This window comes from Nicotiana tabacum, chromosome 12 (genome assembly GCF_000715075.1).
Source record: "Nicotiana tabacum cultivar K326 chromosome 12, ASM71507v2, whole genome shotgun sequence".
Lineage (NCBI taxonomy): Eukaryota > Viridiplantae > Streptophyta > Magnoliopsida > Solanales > Solanaceae > Nicotiana > Nicotiana tabacum.
The window spans coordinates 58,664,505-58,676,920 of NC_134091.1; the positions used below are offsets into that span (position 1 = coordinate 58,664,505).

Genomic DNA, 12,416 nt, shown 5'->3' on the forward strand with positions numbered 1-12,416 from the left:
CAGGATATGTCATATCTAGTGTATATAAGTACCCTAGTAATTTATTGTATGAATCAGCTGGTTCACCTCTCAAAAAATTCATTGCCTTTTCTTTAGCCCGCCACGCCAATATGTAATTAACATCTACACCAAAGTCTGATTTCATATCATCAATTATATTCTTTGGGGTGTATTTCCTCTTATGATTAGTAGACTTGGACCTAATCATACCACCAATAAAGCTACTACTTCCTTGACGTTGCTCATACACCTTATCCTTCAACGGACATGTATGCTTATCATTGAACTCCCTCACTTTGAACATTTGTGATTTGTTAATGCTAGAAGCCTTAAATCTCCATTCACAATCCTCTGAAATACATAACAATGTATAGCTGCAAATATATTTGTGTAATACATACGATTGGTTATGTATGAATATAAAATATAAACAGAAACTACAACTGATTTGTCTATATACACCCAACATTTTCATTTGCCAACAAAGTTGTCTATATGAAAACATACAACGAAATACAATGTTTGTTTTTTGAATATACATGTGAATGCAATATTACCTATGTATACATGATTACGGAATACACTTATATACATGTGAATACAGTGTTACATATGTATACATGATTACATAATACAATTATATATTTGTGGATATAGTGTTACATATGTATACATGATATAATTGTTTCAGAACACTCAAGTACAAAATCACTTATACATGAAAAATAGAATGAAGGAAAGCATATATTATGAATACAACATTATACATGCTGTATTTTTTAAAATTATGCCATGAATACATTATACAAAAATTTAGAATACATATCCATACAATTGAATAAAACATATTGTTCAAGTAAGAACACTCAAATCTGATAGCATTAGACCTATCAACTCGGAATTGAAACCTTTGAGCAATTGCATAATGTTCCATCACCGCTTTCAATGTGGCCTTATCCTTATATACTTGTCCAGCCATGACCTCTCTTTGATTTAGTTTTTGAAATAATCAAATCCCTTTCTGGTTCGAACACCTCAATTGGTTCACCTAAATTGACTGACTCAAGAGCAAGTGTATCAATTGTTATCAAATTTACTCACCCCATCTGTTTCGTCTATTTGCATTAGGTCGCCTTGAATTAAACTACCTCCAGTTACAACTTCTTTATCCATTATTGTTATACACAAAGGATACATCCCAAATTCTCTGTTCTCTTTTTTCAACTCTATATACACCCTGTAACCCATGTCGTTGTGTATTTCCATTGGCGTGCAATTTTCTTTCACTTTGTATTCAATTTGAATTGACTTTGACCTCAAATCTATGGCAAGTTGCTTCGAAATTGAAGCAACCAAATTATTGTACGACACATACTCCTTTATCAATATCCCCTCAATCGAATAATCGACATAGTTATTCTCACTGTTCCACTTGCCAGAATGACGCAATAGCATGGTTAAACTTGCCATCTGTAAAATTGAATTTCAGTCTATTTCTGTATAGCTGATTGTATGAATTCGAACAATATTAGCGTGCCAGAAATTCCACGAACGATACCAAAAAAGAAAGGATGAATTGAATGTCTCAAGATTGCTCTGTTTTGGGGTGTTTTTCGGCTGAGAATCTTTTCTATAACTGGAAATACAAATTTTGCGTGTTATAATTGAGTTTGTTAAGTTATATTAGGAGTCTATCGCGTTAATTGATTCACTTACCGTTTTTAAACAACTGAGTACATATGAATACAGTCTATGTTTAGCTGGACTTCCCTGTTTTCCGCCGAGTTTTGCTACTGTATTCATGAATACAATAGCTTGAATATATAGAATACACTCTATAACAAATAAAAACATAGTTATACGAAATAACTAAATAAATAATAACTATATTAAATTAATAGTCACTAAACAATAATGGTTTCAATAAATTTCTCATCTTTAAATCATGCTTTGCTTGATTGGATCGAACAGGAAAAAGTTTTGATTCGGTGGACTTTAGTGAAAAAGTTGACAACACAAACGACAAGTCGCAAGAAACTTACGTAACTCTTCTGTGGATCCCCACTACAGCAACCTTTACGCGTGACGTTAAATACTTATTTTACGCGTAAGTTCCTTGCTTCGACCTTAGGCATTAAGATTCGTCTTAATATTATCCTTATCTAGATAATTTGAGTAAGTTTTGAAAATAAATTATTTTTTATAGAAAATATGTTTCTAATAGATTGTATGCCATACAAATTTAGATTTATTGACGCTCCAATGTGAATAGTGATTACTGAATATAGAGGCGGAGCCAGAATTTAAAGTTATTGAATTTGAAATTCTAATATTTTTATATTATTGAGTTCTAAAATAAAAATTTATACTTATTCAATAAATTTTTTTAAAGACATAAAATTAACGAAACTCTATTTCCACCCTTGACTATAAAGAGGAAAAAGCAAAAGCTTTACGTTAATGTCCTTTATTCAACTTTTGAAGACTTTTTTGAAACGTTAGATACCCGCAATAAGCAAACCGTGCACACTACGCTCCTTGATGCTAAACAGCTAAAGTGCGCCACATGACATTTCTGACGCAAAAGGACATACCCATGACTCTATTTTGTGTATAGTTGAAAGTCATGACAAATTGCAATTTTAGCCCTCGAATTATAACTAAAATCTGATTTAGCTTTACAAAATTATGACATACTCCCTTCATTTTCAACAAGGATGAAGAGGTTCAAACTAGGAGGATCAAACATTCGGCCTTTTTAATCCCAATTTGGATATGAATTTCCTATCTTTTAGAAATAAAATTAAATAATAGCAAACTACATAAAAATATCATATATTACAACTTTTTTGTATTTAAAATATTTGTATGATGTATCAAAAAGTTATATTAAAAAAATAAATTAATTTTATAAATCGTAATAGTATCATATAAAGTGAAATAAAGAGAATATTATAATCTTCCACTGGTTTGCAAATATTTATATTTGAGAAGCCACCATTTAGATGTTTTCTAAATATCTCCTCAATCTAGCTTACCTAGTTCCATCTTTATTATCAGAGTTGTCTGTGACTTTGAATTCATATGTATTTGATTGGTCTTCAATTATTTTATAAAATTTTATAATACTGCTCTTGTCCTCTTAAGGAAAAAAAATACAAGTTATATACGTATCTTTGCTAAATTTTTATAAAATCTTTATGTTAGCGAGGGGAATAAACGAATTTAAGATGGTGAGGGAGAGTGGACATGATTAATAAAAACAAGGGAAGCAAAGTTTGCCAAATTCGTTTTAATTGTATATATTGAACCATTGTTAAAAGTACTTAGATACCTTACGTTAGATTCAATTTGATTTTATGTCACATTCATATATAAAGAACTTAAATTTTATGTAACGTATAGTAGTAGGACCATACCTTCAATTAATCCAAAGTATAGGGACTAAAAACATAAAAACCTCGTGAATATATAGTTCAAACATAACCAACCAAAACTGATAACGTTCTTTCATTCTCCTTTTTTTCTTCTTCTTCTTCCTCCCAACCTATCAAACCACCACATAAAAAATCTCCTTTTGAATTTTTGCCTATTAAAAATGGCTTTAATTAGTGGTGATGCTAATAATAAACTGAGTCTTGATTCAATAAGGGATAGTTTAATAAGACAAGAAGACACCATCATTTTCAACCTTATAGAGAGAATCAAATACCCAATAAATTCCACCTTGTACAAAGAACCTTCTTCTTCTTCTTCTTGGAATATTTCAGGGTCCTTGTTCCACTATTTGTTTCAAGAAACAGAAGCTCTTCAATCTAAGGTAATTATTTCTGATACATACATACACGGTTGTTCTGATTTAGTAGTTCTTTCATGAGTTCTTGGAAATGTTAAGGGGTCGTTTGGTTGGTTGAATAAGGTATTATAATTTCGGGATAAATTATGGGGTTATTTATCTCATGTTTTTGTTAACTTTATTATTTTGGGAATATTTTTTATGCTATACTTGTGGTATTATTTTATATCATACTCAACAATCTTGAAATTAGTAATTCCAGGATAAAATAATAAAACAACACACTTGCCTCCATAGCTTTTCTTTCATAAGGAAGATAAGGTTATTTGGAAATAAAAGTTTATATAGTTTAACATATTTTATATTATACCTCGTATATTCATTTTTTGTCCTAATATCAAATATCTATTAATAAAGTATATTCACTAAATAATTACATTATTATTTAATTTTTCTATTATAATTCCAATCTTGTTAATCGTTGGGGATATAAAAAAAGAAAGAAGCAAACGACCCTTTGGAAAAAGCAAAAAGAAAAAACCAAACGAACCCCTAATTGTGTTGTCGTTATCTTGTCCTGTTATATTAGGTCTCCTTGATCTTCGGAATTTATTAGAATCTTTTACTTACTTTGCTCTATTTTGTTAGTAGTTGCTATATTTATTAAGTTGACCGTAAGTTTTTTTCTACTTTCCCTTCTATATTTGTTCTTCTTTTCTTTATTTTTGGATAACTGAGAAATCTGGGTGGTTAGGCAAGTGCATGGTAAAAAACTACGAAATATTTCTGAAACTAGAATTGTAATCTTCTAATCACCACGCTTTCATTATCAGAAAGCAGCCGTTTCACTGTTTTATTTATATGTTTTAACAAGTAAATATAATGAGTTGCCATTTAACTTTGTGTTCATTATATAAAAGTTATTTTTTTTTTTTGTTACGTAAATATCATTCAATTTTATGGTAATTATCAAAAGTCATTTTTTCTTTCTTTTGTTACACAAAAAATATTCTATTTTACTCTATTTATCACAAAAGTCACATTGATCAGATTTTATAATATTTTTACTTGAAAAGTCTATTATGTCCTTGACATTATAAATACCCTGATTTATGTAATACCTTCTATATTACATATTATAATAAAAATAAATTTGTTTAACAAATGTTAGGTTTTTTATAGTCGATAAAAATTTTAAAAAAAGTTTCAAAGATACTTCTGTTTAATATTAAGTTTTTTAAAGCTTTATATGTTAATATTATTTATTTAAAAATATTAATCTAATGTGTTATTTTGCTAAATGTGGGTATTTTATTTATTAAATTAATGGGTATGGCTTGGCTGATAAATCAATGAGCTTTGATTTTTAAATTTTTACTAACATATTTCATTAAGAACGTGGACTTGAGATTTGTTCACGGTAATGTTACTGACAAGTAAAATACATGGGTAAAAATGTATTATATAGCATATAATATAATATAGAATGCATTACATAAATGGGAGAATTTATAATATCAAGGGCATAATAGACTATTCAGGCGAAAAAGTTTGTAAAATATGGTCAAAGCGATTATTGTGATAACTAGAGCATAGTAAAATGATTTTTGTGTAACAAAAGAAAGAAAATTGACTTTTGAATAATGAACAAAGCTGAATTACTTTGACGTAAAAAAAGTAACTTTTGGATAATGAACACAAAGTTAAATGACCACCCATAAAGTTTACTCATGTTTTTAACGTATACTCTTCACCAACACAAATCAATTTATAATAAGTATAAATTAACCAAAAAAATGGATTAGGCTCTTTAAGTCAAGCTAACTATTCTTATTTAATAATATTTACATCCTTAAAGTAATGTTTTCAATTTTTTTTAATACTTTATAACGAATATCACTCTTATTTTCTCGCTAAACTTTCGCACTAGTATTATATTCTGGTTGCAACAAGAAAAGGTAATAATGTGACTTCACATGTTCACTCCATAAATAGTACGTAACAAATTCATTTTTTCAATTTATTCTTTGGTGGCACGCTTGATTATGTTTTGTTTTTTTTGGTTAATCTGAAAGGCTAATTTTGAAGATTTTGGATTAGTTTTTGAAGTGAAACTTTAGAGAATATCATTATTACATGTAAAACCTTCAGTACTAGAAGCTGAATATCATTCCCTATTCCAATAAAAGGGGGAAACTGCCCATCTAGGATTGCTTTCGATCTGGAAAAAGTCAATTTTTATTTGATTTCTGAAAACTAAAATCTTTTTGTTTAACACCGAATTGTTTTGGCTTTGATTTAATTTGTCCTGGCGTTCGAGTCAGTCTAGCGGATTTTTCGCTTTTTCAATTTATATCTTGCTTAATTCTATATGAAAGATTATGGGTATTCTTGATACGACAAAAGTTATATTATCAAAAATGTATGTTTTTTTTTTTTTATATATTTGGTTGGTGAATATATTATTATATTTTTCAGGTTGGTAGATACCTATCACCAGAAGAAAATCCTTTCTTCCCAGATAACTTGCCTGCCTCAATCATACCACCTAGCAAATGCACACCAGTAAGTATTTATCAGACTAATGTATTTTTTAATTATAATCTGTCCTTTTGACCTGAATTTAAATTATATACATCATATTTTCACTAATTTCAGTTATAGGTTTTGCATCCTGCAGCAGAATCTGTCAACGTAAATGAGAAGATATTGGATGTTTATATAAAGCAGTTGCTTCCACTATTTTGTATTACTGATCAGGCTGATGAAGGAAACTTTGCAACTATTGCTTCCTGTGATATTCAGTTATTGCAGGTAACTCAACTTGTACATTAATACTGATTATTTTCTCATTGAAAATGAATTTGCATACATTCCCATTTTTGGGGCCACTATTGAATTTATATCCGCAGTGCACAAAACTTTGCAAAATGCACCCGAGCGGATTTGAAGTAGTTAAATATCTTCAATGCAACTTCAGAAATCAAATCTAAAGGTTTCCTATCTTTCAACTGCAACTTCAAAAATTCAAATCTTAAGTAGTTCAAGCGCTTCAAAACAATTTCAGATTTTGAATTTGAATTTCTTCTATCTTTCAATTGGAACTTCAGAATTTCTAATCTTAAGTAGTTCAATTTTTCAATACAACTTCAGACAATTTCAGATTCAAAATCTGAAGTTATAAAATATAAACTTGTTCTTCGAATTCCAACAATCCAATACACAATTCAACAACCCAAATCTACTCCAAATGAGCTAAAATTTGAAACATAACTTTCAAATATCATAAAGAACAAATCTCAAGCATCAAATTTATAAAACAACAACAAATTTAACAAACTCATTTTGCAACTTAAAAGAAGAAGAAACCCTAAACACAAAGAAGAAAAATTAGCAGTGAAGAAGACAAGAAAACTGTATGTATCTGAAGTTATTAAAAAATTTGGTATCAATTAATTTTTTTTAAAAAAGTGGATGCATATTCAATTGGCGGTACAAAACTAGACGTCACATAAAATTTTTATTATAAAAACTTACTCATGCATGGATCAATAAACACATGATATGTATCCTTAGATGTACCTTTTCACCTCAATCCATCACTTAACAATAGTAAACTAATGTGATTTATGCAAACACCCGAATGGACAAAATTTTTTGAGGCTCCGGACTAGACCACTAGACAAATTTATTTATCCAGCCCTTAAAGGAAATATTTGAACTTAGTTTTAAGGGCGAATTGCAGCAATAACCACTTTTAAGCCCGCTATTTAAAATATATCCACAATCTATAATGTATTTAATGATTAGCCAATTCATCCAAATTTCAGGACATAAGATTCGAACTTCATGACATAATTTTCGATGAAGTTTGAGTTTTAACGTTTAAACTCTAGGACGTCGTATCCTGAAGTTTGAGCAAAATTGGCTAATCTTTAAATACATTGTAAACTATGAATATATTTTAAACAACATACTTAAAAGTGATTACATAGTGTCATTTCCACTAGTTTTAAAGATGAAACCGTTTTGATTTCTTTTTTAAAAAAGTAAAGATATTATACACCTTTTAAACAACTTGCATGTACATGCAAAATAGGAGTAATAAATTCTTTTAACTAACTATTAAAAGCATGTAAATTATATGGAAGCTTGACATAGAATTATTAGAACAGTGGATTAATTAAATAAACTACAGCACTTCTTTAGGAATAAATTAATTTGAAAAAACAATATAATTCTCCCTTGAAACTTTTTTTTTAAATCAGTTCTCTCTTGAACCTACATTTACACGCACACGAAATAGTAACTCAACCTTGATTTGTTTAACACCCACCACTTACACATTAACTCAATATTACAAAAAACATAAAGAACAAAATTCTCTGCATTCTCCAATAATCCAATTTATTTTTCCCAGTGCTGTTTTCTTAAGATATAATCTCTCTAATAATCCATGAGTTTGTTATGTGAGTGGCTGACTTGAATTACAATGCTTATAAGCTAAAGTGAAAATATTTTTCTTGTAGGCACTCTCTAGAAGGATTCATTATGGAAAATTTGTTGCTGAGATTAAATTCAGGGATTGTACTGATCAATATAAACCACTTATTCTTGCTAAGGTATGTCTCACATACAACTATTTACCGTTTCCATGTCTTCTGTTCCACCTTGGATAGTTGGATTTCGGAGTTAATATATTTTGTTAATTTGTCGATATTGTTTTAAAATCTTTCCAAAAGAATTGCCAAAAAAACGTCTCATTTAAGTTTTTTTTGAAGAGGCTTAATTTTGTAAACTGTATTCTTTTAGAAAGACTCTTTCTAGCGGAAGTTGTTTTATAGTGTTTCTCAAAGAAAAGAAAAAATGAGAGAGAAGCCAAGATTATCCAGATTTCCAAAACACATTTTTTTCTGCACACACATTACAGATTTCTCCAAAGAGTTACAATTGATAATTGATACAATATTATGCATATACACTAACGAAATATATTTTAGCCAAACATGAAAAATTTCGTAGCTTAACACTTTAGCCACATTGATTTTTTTCGTAGCATGGCTATGGCATAGCAAGAAATGAAATAGCTAAAAGTTTGGTACAGACTTTACAAGTTTTGCCTACGGACTACTACCAATTGCTATATATGGAAGTTTTGTGTTGCTAAACCTGGAAACTTTATACAATTGTTAATAGCCATGGAATTCTAATGTTTTGCGGCTATAGCTAGGTACTAGGTACATTAATCCTCATTCTGTAGCTGAGAATAGATTCTCATTATAGCAATTATATAAAAAACGGTTAATGGTCAAATTTGCCCCGGTACTCTTTAAAAAGGGTTATATTTGTCCTTTGTTATACTTTTTAGATATATTTATCCTTATCGTTATACTTTAGGATCATATTTGCCCATGTACTCTTCAAAAGGGTTATATTTGCCCTTTGTTATACTTTTTGACATATTTATCCTTACAATTATACTTTAGGATCATATTTGCCCCTCATCCGTTAGATCGCCATGTCCCACCTTTGTTTTCCTACATGTTGCTTATGTGGATTTCTTTTTCTTCCTATTCAAATATGGTCACCTATTTAAGCTAATTTAACCCGCCTACCCAATTTAAATATGACTTCATTAACTCCATTGTTGTGCAACTTCTCGTAATTTACTTCAGTTACTGCAATAATTGTGAGTTGTATTAAATTAGTGATTCGGAGTTCAAAGTTATTGTTTGCCAATATATTGTCGTTGCTATATCACTATTGTATTTCGCACAATCTTCGTAAATGTCATATCAAGAAATTGCTTTTCGTGGATCAATTATGGTCAATTGACAAAGTTTAGACTTTACAGAGTTATATTTCTACAAATACTTCAAAGCATCATTAAGTGATTCATGTCTCGTAACTCCTAAGTATTAAAGGGAAACAAATTAACATAGACAAAGGTAAAATAATTAAATAAATCAATTAGGGATAACACTATAATTTCATTCACTCACTGTCCAAAAAATTTTCGCTTTCCGGAAAACATGGAGCTGGCCCGGAGAAGAGAGATGGACGAGTGGGGGGGGGGGGATGAATTTTCTTTTATTTTAGTTAGTGTGTCTTATTTAAATTGGGTGGGCGGGTTAAATTAGCTTAAATAGGTGACCATATTTAAATTGGAAGAAAAAGAAATCCACATAGGCGTCATGTAAGAAAACAAAGGTGGGACATGACGATCTAACGGATGAGGGGCAAATATGATCCTAAAGTATAATTATAAGGATAAATATGTCAAAAAAGTATAATGAAGGGCAAATATAACCCTTTTGAAGAGTACAAGGGCAACTATGATCCTACAATATAATGATAAGGATAAATATATCTAAAAAGTATAACGAAGGACAAATATAACCCTTTTTAAAGAGTACAAGGACAAATATGACCGTTTTCCGTATAAAAAATATCAATAACAAAGATCAATTAACTTTTTATTTTCATTTCAAGATCGACGATAAAGGTGTTTTAAATTCTATATATGACAAATGCATGTTCTTAAAGTTTGTTTTAAGAAATAACATATCTTTGTTATTGCAGGATAGGGATGCTCTAATGAAGCTATTGACATTTGAAGCAGTTGAAGAGATGGTAAAGAAGAGAGTTGCAAAGAAAGCCTTGACGTTTGGGCAACAAGTGACCCTAAATATTGATGATAGCTCCAAAGAAGTAAAGTGCAAGGTTGATCCATCGCTAGTTTCGCGCTTATATGATGAATGGATTATGCCTTTGACAAAACTTGTTGAAGTTGAGTACCTTCTACGACGTCTCGATTAGTACGATACAATTTTTATTTGACAATCTTTTTCTCTTTTGTTATTCCAACGTTTATCATTTTTAATATTGGAGTATAAAACAATTTAAAGGGTTTTTACTAAATTTGCCTTTGGACCATCTAGATCCATTGATGATATAAAATTCTCTATTGGAGGTTCAAACTAAGAACCCGTTTGGCCAACCTGTCAAAAACTGTTTATTTTGAAAAATACTTTTATTCAAAAGTGCTTTTGCAAAATAGCAGTATGTGTTTGGCCCATTCGTTTGAGTTGTGCTTTTCAGGGGGAGTGCACAGATAGCCACTGATTAGAGATGTCTTTACTTTTTAGCTACTGTTTTAAATGTATTTACTCTTTAGCCAGTTCTTAATAAATATTTACCCGCCGGACAAAAATACCCATGTGCTAGACATAGGTATTATGTAAATATTAAGGATATGATTTTCTTAACTTCATGAATGTTGTGTAAATATTTAGGACAAAGTGTCTTGTATTTGCACCTTCTACTGCTAAACTTTAGGACATCATGTCCTTAACTTCATATGTGCAGTGTAAATGTTAAGGACATGATGTCCTTAACTTCATGTGTGCAATGTAAATGTTAAGGATATAATATCATTAACTTGTATTTGCAACTTCTGTTGTTAAACTTTAGGACACCATGTCCTTAACTTCATATGTATAGTGTAAATGTTAAGGACATGGTGTCCTTAACTTCATGCATTCAATGTAAATGTTAAAGACATAATGTCCTTAACTTGTATTTGTACCTTCTGTTGTTAAACTTTAGGACATCATGTCCTTAACTTCATATGTGTAGTGTAAATGTTAAGGACGTGGTGTCCTTAATTTCATGTGTTCATTGTAAATGTTAAGGACATAGTGTCCTTAACTTCATGAGTGATGTGTAAATATTAAGGACAAAGTGTCCTATATTTGCACTTTCTGCTGATAAACTTTAGGACATCATGTCCTTAACTTCATACGTGCAGTATAAATGTTAAGGACATGGTGTCCTTAACTTCATGTGTATAATGTAAATGTTAAGGACATAATATCATTAACTTGTATTTTCAATTTATGTTGTTAAATTTTAGGACATCATGTCCTTAACTTCATATGTATAGTGTAAATGTTAAGGACATGATGTCCTTAACTTCATGTGTGCAATGTAAATGTTAAGGACATAGTGTCCTTAATTTCATGAGTGATGTGTAAATATTAAGGACATGGTGTCCTTAACTTCATATGTGCAGTGTGAATGTTAAGGACATGGTGTCCTTAACTTCATGAGTGATGTGTAAATATTAAGGACATGGTGTCCTTAACTTCATATGTGCAGTGTAAATGTTAAGGACATGATGTCCTTAACTTCATGTGTGCAATGTAAATGTTAAGGACATAATATCATTAACTTGTATTTGCAACTTCTATTGTTAAATTTTAGGACATCATGTCCTTAACTTTATATGTGCAATGTAAATATTAAGGACATGGTGTCCTTAATTTCATATGTGCAGTGTAAATGTTAAGGGCATGGTGTCATTAACTTTATGTGTGCAATGTAAATGTTAAGGACATAATATCATTAACTTATATTTGCAACTTCTACTGTTAAACTTTAGGACATCATGTCCTTAACTTCATATGTGTATTGTAAATGTTAAGGACATGGTGTCATTAACTTCATGTGTACAATGTAAATGTTAAGGACATAGTGTCCTTAATATTTTACACATCACTCATGAAATTAAGGACACCATGTCCTTAATATTTACACATCACTCATGAAGAAAGGGTAA

At 30.0% G+C, this 12,416-nt stretch overlaps 1 protein-coding gene across 1 annotated transcript; it reads left to right on the forward strand.

The window, feature by feature from the left end:
• Positions 1 to 3,492: 3,492 nt before the first annotated feature.
• Positions 3,493 to 10,853, forward strand: LOC107788688 (chorismate mutase 2-like). The gene is made up of 5 exons (XM_016610393.2): positions 3,493 to 3,820; positions 6,275 to 6,361; positions 6,461 to 6,610; positions 8,326 to 8,418; positions 10,379 to 10,853. The coding sequence occupies exons 1-5, from the start codon at positions 3,599 to 3,601 to the stop codon at positions 10,613 to 10,615; spliced, it is 789 nt and encodes a 262-aa protein (XP_016465879.1). The 5' UTR covers positions 3,493 to 3,598; the 3' UTR covers positions 10,616 to 10,853.
• The last annotated feature ends 1,563 nt before the right edge of the window (positions 10,854 to 12,416 follow it).

Coding starts and splice junctions, on each gene's coding strand:
- LOC107788688 (XM_016610393.2), top strand. CDS start 3,599: ATGGCTTTAATTAGTGGTGATGCTAATAATAAACTGAGTCTTGATTCA. Junction 6,362..6,460: donor CACCTAGCAAATGCACACCA/GTAAGTATTTAT, acceptor TTTCAGTTATAG/GTTTTGCATCCTGCAGCAGA. Junction 8,419..10,378: donor AACCACTTATTCTTGCTAAG/GTATGTCTCACA, acceptor TTGTTATTGCAG/GATAGGGATGCTCTAATGAA.